At 40.4% G+C, this 14,977-nt stretch overlaps 2 protein-coding genes across 3 annotated transcripts; both read left to right on the forward strand.

The window, feature by feature from the left end:
• The first annotated feature begins 1,394 nt into the window (after positions 1–1,394).
• Positions 1,395–7,208, forward strand: LOC110508540 (B-cell lymphoma/leukemia 10). Its single transcript, XM_036966817.2, has 3 exons — positions 1,395–3,885; positions 4,763–5,051; positions 5,254–7,208. The coding sequence occupies exons 1-3, from the start codon at positions 3,835–3,837 to the stop codon at positions 5,712–5,714; spliced, it is 801 nt and encodes a 266-aa protein (XP_036822712.1). The 5' UTR covers positions 1,395–3,834; the 3' UTR covers positions 5,715–7,208.
• A 1,137-nt stretch (positions 7,209–8,345) lies between these two features.
• mcoln3a (mucolipin TRP cation channel 3a) lies at positions 8,346–14,634 on the forward strand. Of its 2 annotated transcripts, XM_021589111.3 has the most exons (13): positions 8,346–8,605; positions 9,350–9,621; positions 9,928–10,095; positions 10,425–10,578; positions 11,577–11,658; positions 11,759–11,855; positions 12,154–12,253; positions 12,628–12,737; positions 12,925–13,074; positions 13,158–13,259; positions 13,427–13,549; positions 13,770–13,976; positions 14,212–14,634. In XM_021589111.3, exons 2-13 carry the CDS (start codon positions 9,385–9,387, stop codon positions 14,338–14,340), a joined length of 1,659 nt encoding a protein of 552 aa, XP_021444786.2. In that variant the 5' UTR covers positions 8,346–8,605; positions 9,350–9,384; the 3' UTR covers positions 14,341–14,634. The 2 variants fall into 2 exon arrangements, with proteins under 2 accessions (XP_021444786.2, XP_036822851.2); XM_036966956.2 differs by having other exon boundaries at positions 8,475–9,621.
• Positions 14,635–14,977: the final 343 nt, after the last annotated feature.

Here is a 14,977-nt window from a genome sequence, read left to right on the forward strand (position 1 = left end):
ACAATTGGTGGCTGACTAAATACTTTTTTGCCCCACTGTATAGGTCAATTGGTGCCATTCTTCTTGACCAAGTTACTCATGGCTTCTAGATTCACCTATGTGAAGCTAGCCACAATAGTGGAATTTGCTGTTTGTCTTCAAATTAAAAGTCACATATCAAAAGTCTTTCAAATGGCTACAAATAGTAGAGTAATGCTAGTCAAAGTCCCACAATATGAGCCATGATACTAATATGTGTGTAATCTTCACTGTTGTGTTCTGTGGGTGTCACTGAGAAGACTGATACCCAATTTGATTTATCCACAATTCATAGGTAAGGCTGTACAGTGCAATGTGAATGTCCAATACACATAGTAAGTTGATTGGTACACTTAATATGTCTCATTTCACAGTGGTTTCAGAGTCCGGCAATATGAGCTATGATGCTAATATTTGTGTAATCTCTTCACAGTTGTGTTCTATGTGTGTCATTGATACCCCATTTCATTGATCCACAATCCATAGATAAAGCTGTACAGAGTAATATTGTCACACCCTGATCTGTTTCACCTGTCTTTGTGATTGTCTCCACCCATCTCCAGGTGTCACCTGTTTTCCCCATTAGCCCCGGGGTATTTATTAATGTGTTCTCTGTTTGTCTGTTGCCAGTTCGTCTTGTCAAGTCAACCAGCGTGTGTTCTGTGCTCCTGTTTTTTCCTTGTCTCCGTTTTTCTAGTCCTCCCGTTTGACCCTTGCTTGCCCTGACTCTGAGCCCGCCTGCCTGACCATTCTGACCTCGAGCCTGCCTGCCACTCTGTACCTCCTGGACTCTGACCTGGTTTATGATCTTTTGCCTGTCCCCGACCTGCCTCTTGCCTGCCCCTTGGATTGTAATACATATCAGAGACAAACCATCTGCCTCCCGTGTCTGCATCTGGGTCTCGCCCTGTATCATATAAATATCAATGTCAATATGCACAATAGGCTGACTGGGGAAGTGATATCCCACAGTCAAAGTGCCGCAATAAGAACTACTACGCTAATATTTGTGTAAACTCTTCACAGTTGTCTTCTGTGGGTGCAATTCTGAAGTCTAATACATCCACAGTGCGATTTCAACTGATTTCTACAAATTAACTAATAATTGTGTTTAATTGAATTTATATAACAACATTCCAACCGTGTTTAGCATGATCTAATGCATATATGGCATGATTCCACTATTTGTTACCATTTGCATCGCTTTCAATTAGGGGCTTTTATTTTGAAGGTGAACCGCACATTCCAGGTGGACGCTATGTGGGCACGCCTGTGCCCAAAATTGATGATTTATGTCGCACAGCGAGAGTTGACTGGGGAGGAATGGATTCGGTTCAGTCAGTCTTGATAATGAGCCTTCCCCAGCCTCCTTTTTTTCCTTTCTCCTTTTTTAATCAAATGTATTTTTATGATTAACAAACAAATATCAACAAACAAAAGAGGAATAGTCACAAAGAACAAGCATACATACAAACTATTTACATTGCCAGGAATCCCCAGCTAGTTAGTTCCTGGTTGTGGCTAGAAACATCTAGCCTGGCTAATGATGAGCAACCCAATATACCAGCCTGGTCTCACTAGACGTAACGTAGTAAAGATATCTCCAGGACACTCAATAGTAGTTATGTTACATGTGGTATGGTTACTGAAGACAGATGGTTACTTAAGGCAAGAACTAAAAGATGGTGGTTGGTAGGGGTGACATATAACTCGAATGTCTAGCAACCCAAATGTTGCCTGTTCGAATCTCATGCGTTCCTATCAAAGTAAGTGCCTTATTTTCTGTATATCGTGTTGTTGTTTCTATTGTAGCATATGTATGTATGTATGGAGCATAATGTATTTACAGTTTTATTAACATGTTTTTAAGTACTGGTGTCAAATAATGCATTCTGATTATTGCATAGACTGTAATGGACACCTATGATGTGTGTAAAATATTTTTTTGAAGGTTGTACTGATTACAATGAGCTAATGCTAAGCTATTTGCCAGCCATGTGTGGCGCCATCTTTGCTGACATTATACAATGCATTCTGGGTGTCACGTAAACATCTGTCAGACCAAAGATGTTAGAATGAAGAGATCAAAAGGGGGGTTAACCTTTTCACACGTACCAACAAATGGGTGTGATCATTCTACAGTGGTCCCTGCAGCGTACACTCAAACTGGTGTGATTAGAATGCTTATTGCAATGTAACAGTATAGCTTCCGTCCCTCTCCTCGCCTCAAACCAGGGACCCTCTGCACACATAGACAACAGTCACCCTCGAAGCATCGTTACCCATTGCTCCCATTGCTCCACAAAATCCAAGGGAAACAACTACTTTAAGGTCTCAGAGCAAGTGACATCACCGATTGAAACGCTATTAGCGTGCACCCCGTTAACTAGCTAGCCATTACACACTAGGACAAATGTAGCCTACATTTTCCGGTTTGGATGAGAATTGTGTCATGCTGTTGCTACTTCTGTGAATGTCTGAACATTGATTCCAAAAATAAACTGGTCACATTCAGGACATAAGGACTGTGTTTGTGCAAAATGTTTGTGAAAAATTTGTGTGGCCAGCTCAAATGCTGTCAATCAAAACTGGATGTTCTAAATAAGCATTCTAATCACACCTGTTTGAGTATATGCTGCAGGGAGCACTGTAGAATGATCACACCCTTTTGTTGGTACGTGTGAAAAGGTTAACTCTTTTAGCTAACCCCAATAGCAACCCTTCAACCTAACCTTACCCCTAGCCAAGCTAACGTTAGCCACCTAGTTAGAATTCGTAACATATCATACTTTTGGCAAATCTGTAACATATTGTATATTTTGAAAATTCGTAACATATAATACGAATTGTCATTTGTAACATATCATACGAAATGAGTGATGGACATCCACAAATTAATATATACCATACAAAAAGTAAGATATCATACTCAAACCTGTCACGAATTTACATACAAAATAATACGAAATGTACTGAGACCAGGTTGCAACACAACACGTTGCATTGGTTATTAACACCGTTTTTTTCGTTATGTCAGCTAATTGGCCTTGCATGGTGAAGTCCAGATTCCAGATGGTGTCCAATACTATTCTCTCTCCCCTCGCCCATCGACTTTTAACTAAGCCATGCTGTTGTTGTTGATAGCTAGCCAGCATAAACTAGCTAGGACTACTGACTGAACCCATTCGTCTCCAATCGACTCTCAGCTGCGCGACAACGTCGTCAATTTGGGCAGGCGAGTCTGTGTAGCCTCGGCTCTCTCCAAATCCTATTGTGGCTAGCTTCACATATGTTCTAGTTTCTGTTCGCCAAATTAGAAAATCAGGTCCCACTCTATGCTTCAGTTATTTGACCATGTCAAGCAAAACAATAAGAAATCAGAGAATAACAATATATTATTTGAACACTGGGATATGTTGTTTATCCCATAATGGAAAAAAACAGTGGTGATGCGATAGTAGCCGACTTGTATAGCGCAACTGAATGAAAAACACTCATCATAAAAAAAAATATTTAAAAAACACTCATCATTCACTTGCCCATACATGACTTGCGTAAACTCATCCATGGAATCAGGAAGTAATAATTGGCAGCGGTTCACTCATGAGAAACTTATATTTACCGAGGCTCTGGAAGCTTATGTTTTGTATCGGCAAATAACTAGACTATAGGCTATTAGACAAGAGTTACGCACTGGAAAATACAATATCCGTGTACCGGAGCCTATCTTTTGGTTTAAATATTTTTAGTGTGCCATTTTAATCTCGTAAAGTACCCGGAAGACTTGAATTTTACACTTTAGGTAGGGTGAGTAGGATGGATGTTCCTCACCTGACAGAAGATGAAATGGCCGATATAAAAAAGGAAGTAAGTGGCCTATTTGTCTGACTGTCAATTCAACTGTTAGTGAGTTGGTTTTACAATAATTATTTACCATAAAGTTATTAACTTAAAATGTTGAATTGCGCATAATAAAGAAGTGAAAGTAACCAATTTATGCCGCACCCTCTATAGGCTACCCCATTTTCACAGAAGCCTATGTGTGTATAGTGTAAATAAAATTCTTCCTTCTCGTATTATAACTAACCTGTTAGAGCCGATTTGGACATATTTGTATAAAAGACAGAACATACAGAGCTCCATGTACACTTGTGTAAATATATTAAATATGAATGTATATGATGAAATATTATGCTCATTCGTTGTACTGTGGTAAGTTTTTGCAAGGAGTCCTTGCTAGATGCGGGAGCGGTATAGTTTTTTGACCATACAGACATTACAAACAGGTCATATTATGTATTTTCCATGTCAAGTAATATCTGATTTAAGTTGATTGGATAATCTTTTTTGTTGTTGTTAGATATTAGAAGAATAAACCTTTTTGTTGCACCATATCCCTGGATCTCATTGAATGTTTTGGCCATTTGGAAACGTAGAGTTGGACTGTATGCGTACGAAACAACCCCTCTCCAGGCTAGGGCAGTGGCTATGGTAAAGAGAAAAGGAAGCCACTACATAACCCATTCATATTAATGGTTAACAAAGGCATGTCCATACTCTAATCATTATTTTCCCTCACATGTTTACCTGTCCTTCAGTGCATTTACAGTATAGCCATCAGTAGTCAGTCCTCTGTTCACACACACTTGATAAAACATATATATTGGCCCTATATAACATACAGATGGTCGAGAAAGCATCCTTCAACACCCCCACAGTTTCCATCTTGCTGTTCTCTGTCTAGGTCCTGACGAGGCTGCGGCCGTACCTTTGTGAAAAGATCCGGGCTGACCGTCATTTTGACTACCTGCGCTCGCGGAAGATCCTGACGCGAGACGACACAGAGGAGATCAGCTGCAGGATCACGCAGACCAAGAAAACGGGCTTGCTCCTGGACTACCTGGCTGAGAACCCTCGGGGGCTGGATACCCTGATCGAGTCCATCCAACAAGGACGTACGCTCAACTTCCTGATTACCAAGATCACTGATGAAGTGCAGAAGGTGAAGAACGAGAAGATAGAATCTCTCAGAGGTACGTTGTGTGTGTGTTCAAGTGTTGTTTTTTTTTAAAATTATTTAATAGAGGAGGTTCGGTGAACCACACTTGAGTGACAAGTAACCTTGCCTGAGACCTGACGATGTGTGTTAGCTCCCCGAGCTAATAGGCTTTGGCTCAGTGGTCTTTCACTGTCTTAGTACCATTATCATGACCATCTCCCATTGGCCCTCTACAGCAGGGGCATCCAGTTCCACCTCGGGCTTCCTGCCAACTCAGGACACATCCGGGGTCAATAAAGACCTCTCCAAGACACTGTCATATGAGTCCAACCTGGCATCCACCATGTTATACAACGGAGAAGGGAGCCCATCCACCTCTGACGCCCTAAGGTTCCTCAACCGGCCTGCTGCCTCCAGCCATGGGAAGGACGTGTTGTCATCCATGCGAGGGGGTAGCATGGCCGTGTCTTCATCCCAGGTCTCTTCCACACTGCCCAGGCCTGGAGACCCAGGGGCTCCCCCCCTGCCGCAGGAAGTGCTGCTACTGCCAGAGGCCTCATCTAACATGGACGCTGGACCACACAGGAGCACGGCGATCAGCGGAGGGGATGTCAACTTCCAGCCCCTGAGGTCACGCTCCACACCCACTTTCATGTCATGCAGGGACCCTTCACCTCAGCCCCCACCAAAATCTTAATGAGCACCCCCCCCCCCCCCCCCACACCCTGGACTACTTCCCAGCATTACTCATAACAAACATTCACTCTTCAAATGTGTTGTTCGTATCAGTGTATGTGTTTTATCAATGGTTTTAGTTGAGTGTTACTTTAAACAAATATCAACTTGTAAAGTATGTTCCATGCCTTACATTATACACTGGGTCAACCCGAAAGCTGGACAAACCTGTTTTGGGTTCAATATGAAATAAGTAACTGCTTACTAATGATGCCTCAATCATAAGCTGTACCCTCATGCATTTTACTCTGCTTCTATCAAGTCCTCATTCGTAAAATGCCCCTTCCTTACGCATAGAGAGTTGGGTTGAGACATACAGTGCCTTCAGAAAGTATTCATACGCCTTGACTTATTGTGGTACAGCCTGAATTCAAAATATATTAAATCAAATAAAAATCTTGCCTGTTTACACACAATACCCCACAATGACAGTTTTTGCTAATTTATTGAAAATTAAACATAGAAATATCCCATTTACATAATTATTCACACCCCCGAGTCAATACTTTATAGAAGCACCTTTGGCAGTGATTACAGCTGTGAGTCTTTCTGGGTAAGTCTTTAAGAGCTTTCCACACTTGGATTGTGCAACATTTGGCCATTATTGTTTTCAGAATTCTTCGAGCTCTGTCAAATTTGTTGTTGATCTTTGCTAGACTTAACATTTTCAAGTTTTGCCCTAGATTTGCAAGTAGATTTAAGTCTAAACTGTAACTCTGCCAGTCAGGAACTTTCACTGTCTTCTTGGTAACCAGGTTTAACTATAGGATTTGCCTGTGCTTAGCTACATTCTGTTTATTGTCCTTAACGAATAACGAGTCCTTAACAATTACAAGCATACCCATAACATGCAGCCACCACTCTGCTTGAACATTTGGAGAGTGGCACTCAGTAATGTGTTGTATTGGATTTGACCCAAACACAACACTTTGTGTTCTGGACAAAAAGTTAATTGCTTTGCCAAATTTTTCTGTGCCTTGTTGCAAACAGGATGCATGTTTTGGAATATATGTATTCTGTCAATTATATTAATATTGTGGAGTAACTACAATGTTGATCCATCCCCAGTTTTCTCCTATCACAGTCATTAAACTCATGGTGAAACCCCTGATCAGTTTCTTTCCTCTCCGGCAACTGAGTTAGGAAGGATGCCTGTATCTTTGTAGTGACTGGGTGTATTGATATACCATACAAAGTGTAATTATGCTCAAAGTGATATTCAATGTCTGCTTTTTGGGGGGGGTCATACTGGTCCCTTATGGGAATCGAACCCCACAACCTCGACTGAGGGACCTTACAGAGAATTGTATGTGTTTGGTACAGTCATTCAAGTCATGAGGTAGTCATTCAAAAATCATGTTAAGCACTATTATTTCACACAGAGTCCATGCAACTTATTATGCCATTTTTACTCCTGAATTTATTTAGGCGTGCCATAATAAAGGGGTTGAATACTTATTGACTCAAGACATTTCATCTTTTCATTTTTAATACATTTGTAAACATTTCGAAAACACTGACATTATGGGGTATTGTGTGTAGGCCAATGACAGAAGAAATCTCAATTTAATCAATTTTAAATGCAGGCTGTATCAAAACATAATGTGTAAAAAGTAAAGTGGTGTGAATAGTTTCTGAAGGCACTAGGTTCACTTTATTCTGGACTTGGACTAAGGTCGAAGTATGTCGTCATTCTCCAACACTGCTCCTTTCCTATGAATTATGGGTGCGTGAGTTCATGATTAACTGTCATGATATATCTATGCTAGCATCAACATGCCACACCATGCCAGCTACAGTAGGGATTTGTCCTTGTAAGGATCCCAGATCATCAGAAGACAACTTCTATGTATTTACACAAAACACTGGAATAAGTTGTTCATCGTATGCATTTAGGCACACAAACTGTAGTTACAAAATGTGGTAGGCCTACATTGAAATGGTTTGTTTTTACTCTTGACTAGAGTATTCTTATATTATTAAAGATAAATTTTCTTATTGTGATAGGGCATTAATGAGTCATGGTACAATGGTGTTACTTATTATCAAAACGATTATGTCATTTTAATCATTTTGATAATTGATGTGTCTGTACTTTTTAGGTTGAAAATCTTGATCATTTAGAACTATAAATAAATCAAAGGAATATGAGACACAGGAGATTTCTAATTTCTGGTAAAATGTGTTCATGTTTGTTAAAGATCTAATGGCTCATAGAAATACATGCTATCCTTATTTTCTGATTGCCCAACTTTCATTATGATTGTATAATCCTGAGAAGTAAATTAGGCAATTACATGCATGAAACTTGAGCTTTTCAGTCAGACTTCAAAACTCAGTCATTTTTGTAAATGTAGGCCTTCTGTATTTGGGAACTCTGTTTTTTTGGGGGGTGGCACACACGTAGCAGCGGGATGCTGAGGATGATTCAAATTAAATTTAAAATAAATACAAAATATTTTTGCGGTTAAATTGTCCCACAAGTGGTGTTGGGCCTTTACTAATCCTGTGTTAGCGGACCAATATAGTCATCTGTAGCACGGGCAAAACATTTTTTAGTTTGAACATTCATCTTTCCACAAAAGTAGTGCACTGGGCCTTTTCTAGTTCTTTATTTGCGGACCTATTGCAGTCTTTAGCACGGGGATCTTTTTTATTCCCCCCCCCCCCCCCAAACATCTTCCCGCTACTATGGAAAAAGAGGAAAACCGCAGAATGACGCGAAAGAATGACAGTCACAGTGATCGAGTGTCTCCGTGTCTGTTCTATCCGATGTTGACAGAAAAGAAAACGTGCTTGTTCACGCACTAAATCTGCTCAGTAGAGCGCGGCAGGTGCATCTCTGGATCACAGGTAAATTATAAACCGTCGCCGTTCCATTTATGTTCCAACTTTTAGTAGGAATAACCTAGCAAAGTGTTGATGATGATGACAAAGACAGAGATGAAGACATTTAAATAGTTAGAACAAATAACGAGGTTGTATCTTGATTTATATTTGGTGATTTGGGACAGTAAATGTTTTGGTTTTTTGCCACTTGTGTTAGACTGTATCAATTGTCGTTGAACAGCAACTTTATGTGGACCACATGACATTTTCCTACGTATTACCAATAGAAAGGTATTTTTAAAGTTGTTTATGTGTTTGCTCTGCTGTAGGCCTACATCTTCATGTTAATGAATAATGGAAAATAAGAAGTGTTCGTAGATGTCCCAGACCAGTGTAATTTATCTTGTTTTTAGTGTCATTTATGGAGCCCATGGGAGCATAAAAAGTGACAGCGACAGAAGTCATTGAATGCAGTCCAACCTGTTTAGATGAAGATCAAAATGAAAGGAATGGCTGAACTCTCTCTCTTTCATCACATTATTCTGCACTTTCAAAAACATGTCTGTTTGACTCTGCCTGACTCTCTCTATATTAGTTTCAGTAGCCCAGTACTCGTTCATAATTCCAAGATGGTGAAATCCTGTGTTTGACTAAACACCAGCTGAAATGACAATCAGAATGCTGATTCATTTTAACCACTGCCACTTCTTCCCTTGACTTTGGCTGTCATGTCAAATCTGTGTGTGACTAATCGAGTGGTATCTACAGTATAGTCTACAGTATAGAAGGATCTCCTTCCCCCGATGGATGACGTGGAGCCCCTTGTGCCCCAGGGGCCAGCAGAGGAGAGGAGACCAAATGGCCACTGCACCCGATGCCCCATCTCCAGCCAGAGCCCCGGTGATTCCAAAGTGGTGGAAGACTTCAGGAGGAGGCTCAAGTACTTCTTTATGAACCCCTGTGAAAAATATAGAGCCAGGGGCCGGAAACCATGGAAACTAATGTTACAGATTCTGAAAATTGCCATCATCACGTTTCAGGTAGGCTACTGTAGAATGCAGTGTAGGAGGAGACTTAGGCTTCTACTGTCGGTCATGTAAAATATAGGTACAATATACCCGCCTAGAGAAGTGAAATACCCATAGATTTAACCATTTCCCCATTAAACCATGACTGTGAGCCAAAGTGGCATTACACAATAATGGAAGTCCCTAGAAAGACCATGTCTAAAATCCCAAATATTTTATTCACTTTAATCAAATGTAATAAAATGAGAAAAAAAATCTTAAATGCTTTGTGTTACGCATAATTGATGTATGTATCTATTACATGTTTGTTTTCCTCAGTTGGTGTCTTTTGGATTGAGTAACGAGATGATGGTGACCTTTAAAGAGGAAAACCTGATGGTGTTTAAACACCTCTTCCTGAAAGAATATAAGGACCAACGTGTGGACAGATACGCAGTGTACACCAAAACAGATGTGTACGACCACATCTATTACGTCATCGATAGGGTAATGTGGAGTTCAAATGGCCTAAAAAGAGCAAAGTCTTTCTCACTGCTTGTTCGCTACCAGTGTAAATGATATGTCTTATGTAGATTACAGCACAGTATTTAAAGGATACAGTAGCTGATTCCCCGGTGTGTCATCTAACATTTTTACACAGTCATATGAGACTTATCAAACAGTGGAGCACGGTGTTGTTTATAGTGAAACTATAGCTACCCTAAACATGTTGACAACCAAAAAATTTAGTGAATTTCCTCATTTGCACCACCTGTGACAAATCTGGCCAAGAACACGGTTGTATATCATGTCTCACTATATTTTCCTTGTTTCAGTTTATAAACCTGCAGAACCTGACTGTAGGGAACCATGCGTATGAGAAGATAGAGGGCGAGTACACCCCTCTGACCCTTTGTCAGGAGTTCTTCAGGAAAGGCAGCATCTCCCCTGGCAACGACACCTTTGATATAGACCCACATGTAGACAAAGGTACAAGAGCACACCATTTCATTATGTATTTATTTTTTTGTGATAGCCTCAAGTGTTCTATAAGAGAGGATAATAACATGGTTTAGATATCTTAAAAAATAAATATGATAAGGGAGAATAATGTTAAGTTTTAATGTATGTGCCCACATTGACTGGGAATAAACAGTATGTAAGTCATTTTGTTAGATTAATCCATTCCAGCTGTTAGATATCTGCTTACATGCTCAACTAAACACTGACCGTGGACTGTTTGTCCTATTTACAGATCTCTGGCTTCTCACAGCTGTCAGTGACCAGATTGTGTGTTGTTGTTGTAGTAGATTTACACTGAGTGTGCAAAAAATTAGGAACACCTTCCTAAGTTTGAGTTGCACACTCTTATGCCCTCAGAACAGCCTCAATTTGTCAGGACATGGTCTCTAGAAGGTGTTGAAAGTTTTCCACAGGTTTGCTGGCCCATGTTGACTCCAATGTTTCCCACAGCTGTTGTCAAGTTGGCTGAATGTCCTTTGGGTGGTGGACCATTCTTGATACACACGGAAAACTGTTGAGCATGAAAAACCCAGCAGCATTGCAGTTCTTGACACCCTCAAACTGGTGCGCCTGGCATCTACTACCATTCAAAGGAACTTAAAAATGTTGTCTTTCCCATTCACCCTCTGAATGGCACACAAACACAATACATGTCTCAATTGTCTCAAGGCTTAAAAATATTTTTTAACCTGTCTCCTCCCCTTCGTCTACACTGTTTGAAGTGGATTGGACAGGTGGCATCCATAAGCGATCATAGCTTTCACCTGGATTCACCTGGTCAGTCTGTGTCATGGAAAGAGCAGGTGTTCCTAATGTTATGTACACTCATTGTATAGTATTTATCACATTGTCAGTTAATTCGTGTGACTGCAGAAACAGGAAGTTTGGGAATTGCTTGCAACCATTACAAGGGTTTCCACTGGATTAAGGTATATTATGAAGACCTTTCTGTTTTTTCCTCACAGAATGTATTTCCGTATATCCTCTGGAGCCATTGGAGGATAAAACTTTGTCAAGAGACATTAACTTTTCTCTGGATTTTAAAAGGTGACTGACCAGACCAACAGTCAAACTACAGTTGGCCCCCTATACCAGGTTTCTTTTGTTGTAGTCTATAATCATAAATGTTTCTTTGTCTCTCACTCAGGCTGTTGTCAGTAAACATCTACCTCACGTTGAAAGCCATCAACCTGCAGACAGTGCGCCACCACGAGCTCCCAGACTGTTATGCCTTTAGTATAATTGTAGGTGGTGGGTTCTATGACTCAGGAAACAACTTCTTTGGGCTCTTTTAGGCTTTTAAGTGTGATGCAGCTGTCCTCTGTGTCAATGGAGAAGACAAATGGCAACCAGTAGCGAGTCAACAAAGTTAACGGATTAATTTGTGTCATGGAATAACTAGTCAATTCTCCATTTTCTAGTAATGGTGCATTTAAAATGTTACTTAAACCAGTAGAAATCCAGCTGCTGAAACCTGGATTCAGTCATCCTTGCTAGAACTCACAAGCAAATGATGTCTCTGTCTGACTTTATTTTTGGCAGATAATGTTTGACAATCGTGCAAACAGTGGGAGGATAAAGATTAACTTAGAAAATAATGTTGGAATCAATGAATGTAAAGACTGGAATGTTGCAAGCACTTGTAAGTATATCATAAGATCATCCCAGTATGTAAAAAAAAAAAAAAATGTTCAGTCAGCATACGATTTGTCTGAGTAATAGCTACATTCTTTGTGACCTCAGTAGTTAAGATTTAGTGTTTAGTGAGCTGAGTCAGACTGTCATGTCTCCTTATTTGTAACATACTGTAGTTCTAACATGGGCTGTGTCTCTCAATGCCAGAAGGAGGCACAATTTAATAATCTGTTGCTCAGCATGTTCATTACTACAGTCCATATTTCATACATTTACAGTAGAGATCCTACCATTTGCAGTGGCAGTAATCTGTCAGCCTCCATCCTATATGCATGGGGAAAAAGTGTCACTATCTAATTTACTGATTGTTTGAATTTGCAGCTGGGAAGAACAACCACCTCTTGCTGTTTGATTCCTTCGTCATCCTCGCCTGCTTTACCTCACTCATCTTGTGCACACGCTCAGTCTACAAAGGATCTCAGCTCCAGTTTGTAAGTTAAGAAGACTATTCTATAGGGGTAATAGGTTAAATATTAGGATTGTACGTACCATGAATACGGTCAGGCATTCATACAATATACAAGTAGAAGCATACCCAGCTCATGATCGCCTACTCACTATAACAATAGCATTAATATTCATGTGTTTTTGCTTATGGTGTGTGTTTCTCTCATTCAGCATTACACTGCATTCTTCCACACCTACTTTGGTAAAACTGTGTCCTGGTCTGAGCGCATGGAGTTTGTGAACGGCTGGTATATTCTGATCATCGTCAGCGATACACTGACCATCGCTGGATCCGCCCTCAAAATAGGAATACAGACTAAGGTGTAGTGACTACACCTGAGCACATACCTTTTGTTCATGTGTCTGTATGTCCAATATGACATTCATATTTCTGTATTTGTCAGGACCTTACAAACTATGATGTCTGCAGTATTTTGCTTGGGACATCCACAATGCTTGTCTGGGTTGGAGTTATCCGCTACCTGGGTTTCTTTAAGAAATATAACGTAAGGACTAACATAAGAAATGAGCTCAATTTAACAGCAATGCTCCATCAGCACCACAGCAATGATTTGTTCTTTGAATAGGAACATTACAGTACATGGCATTCATAAAGGACAGCACATATTCAAATAGTGAAACATAGATGAGTAAGGTTCCTTGTTCCTCCTAGATCCTAATTCTGGCCCTAAGGGCAGCGTTTCCAAATGTGATCAGCTTCTCCTGCTGCGCTGGCTTGATCTACCTGGGCTACTGTTTCTGTGGCTGGATCGTTCTGGGGCCGTATCATGAGAAAGTAAGTAGGTACACTAAAAACCAAAAAGGTATACGGTACCTGTATATGTAGGCCCAAGATCTTTTAGAATCCACATATATAAGGTCAGTCCAGTATATGAAGGGCTACAATTTGAACCAATGTGTTACAATGGTTTATTACGTATAACTAATACAAGTTTATAATCCTTTATAGCACAACATACTTTAATGCAAAGTGTTACCAATTGATTTTCTGCCAGTTCCGGACCTTGGACAAGGTGACGGAGTGCCTGTTCTCTCTGATCAACGGTGATGACTTGTACTCCACTTTCCAGAAGATGAGAGAGAAGAGATACATGGTGTGGCTGTTCAGCAGGCTCTACCTCTACTCCTTCCTCTCTCTCTTCATTTACATGGTGCTCAGTCTGTTCATTGCCCTCATCACAGACACATACGAGACCATCAAGGTCAGCTTTTTGCATTAACATGGCATGACATATTCAAAAGTAACCATCCCTGTTTATCTTCTGCATGCCTGTTCAATGAGAAAAGATGGTAATTCAATGATCTGGTATAATGTTGCATCTCCTTCCTGGTATATTTAATGTTACAGCACACAATACAGTGGTTATGTAACATGGTAATAGTATAGTACTGTATGTAAATGTTCAGAAAGTTTACTGCCATACTGTTTATTTTCAGCAACACCAGAAGGACAGAGTCCTGGTGTCCCAGCTGAAGGCCTTTGTGGCTGAGTGTAGAGACCAGCCTGACTCTGGGAAGTACAAGATAGACAAGGAACCCACCTGCTGCTGCTACTGCTTTGGATAGACCCTATAAAGTAGCCGTGTGTGTGTGCGTGTGTGTGCGTGTGTGCGTGTGTGCGTGTGTGCGTGTGTGCGTGTGTGTGTGTGTGTGTGTGTGTGTGTGTGTGTGTGTGTGTGTGTGTGTGTGTGAGACATATATTAGTAGGCATTAAAGCTCTATTCATGTGTTGGGAAATGTATTTTGAAAATTGTTTAAAGTTTGTATATGTTGATCAATAGTATACTTTTTTATATTTGATTGTATTATGTAATTATGTATGAACAATTAAATTGCACAATGGGTGGTATTTTAATGTAACGTGACATTGTTTGTGCTTGCATTTACTAGGTAACAGGAAGAGGAAAAGTAGAGGAAAAGTATGCATTCACTCATATCATTCATAGGTAGGCTAAATCAGTGGGCTAATGGCGAGTTTCCAATTAGGATTTATCCTGGTGTTTCGCCCAAAAGACTGATTTTTCGGTTTCCGTCTACATGGGCCCGGCACCCGGGTCTCACTGGGTCATGGCTCCGAGGGACATGCCCAGACTTGGGGCCAATCCCAGCCCTGTGTACTTTTCGGCTTTAATTTACATAACAATGGCTAACTGTGAACTTCAACACCTTCTCACAAAGCAACTGTCTTGAATGATGCAGAGGT

Source organism: Oncorhynchus mykiss, chromosome 28 (assembly GCF_057628025.1).
Source record: "Oncorhynchus mykiss isolate SJ-2025 chromosome 28, ASM5762802v1, whole genome shotgun sequence".
NCBI classification, from domain to species: domain Eukaryota; kingdom Metazoa; phylum Chordata; class Actinopteri; order Salmoniformes; family Salmonidae; genus Oncorhynchus; species Oncorhynchus mykiss.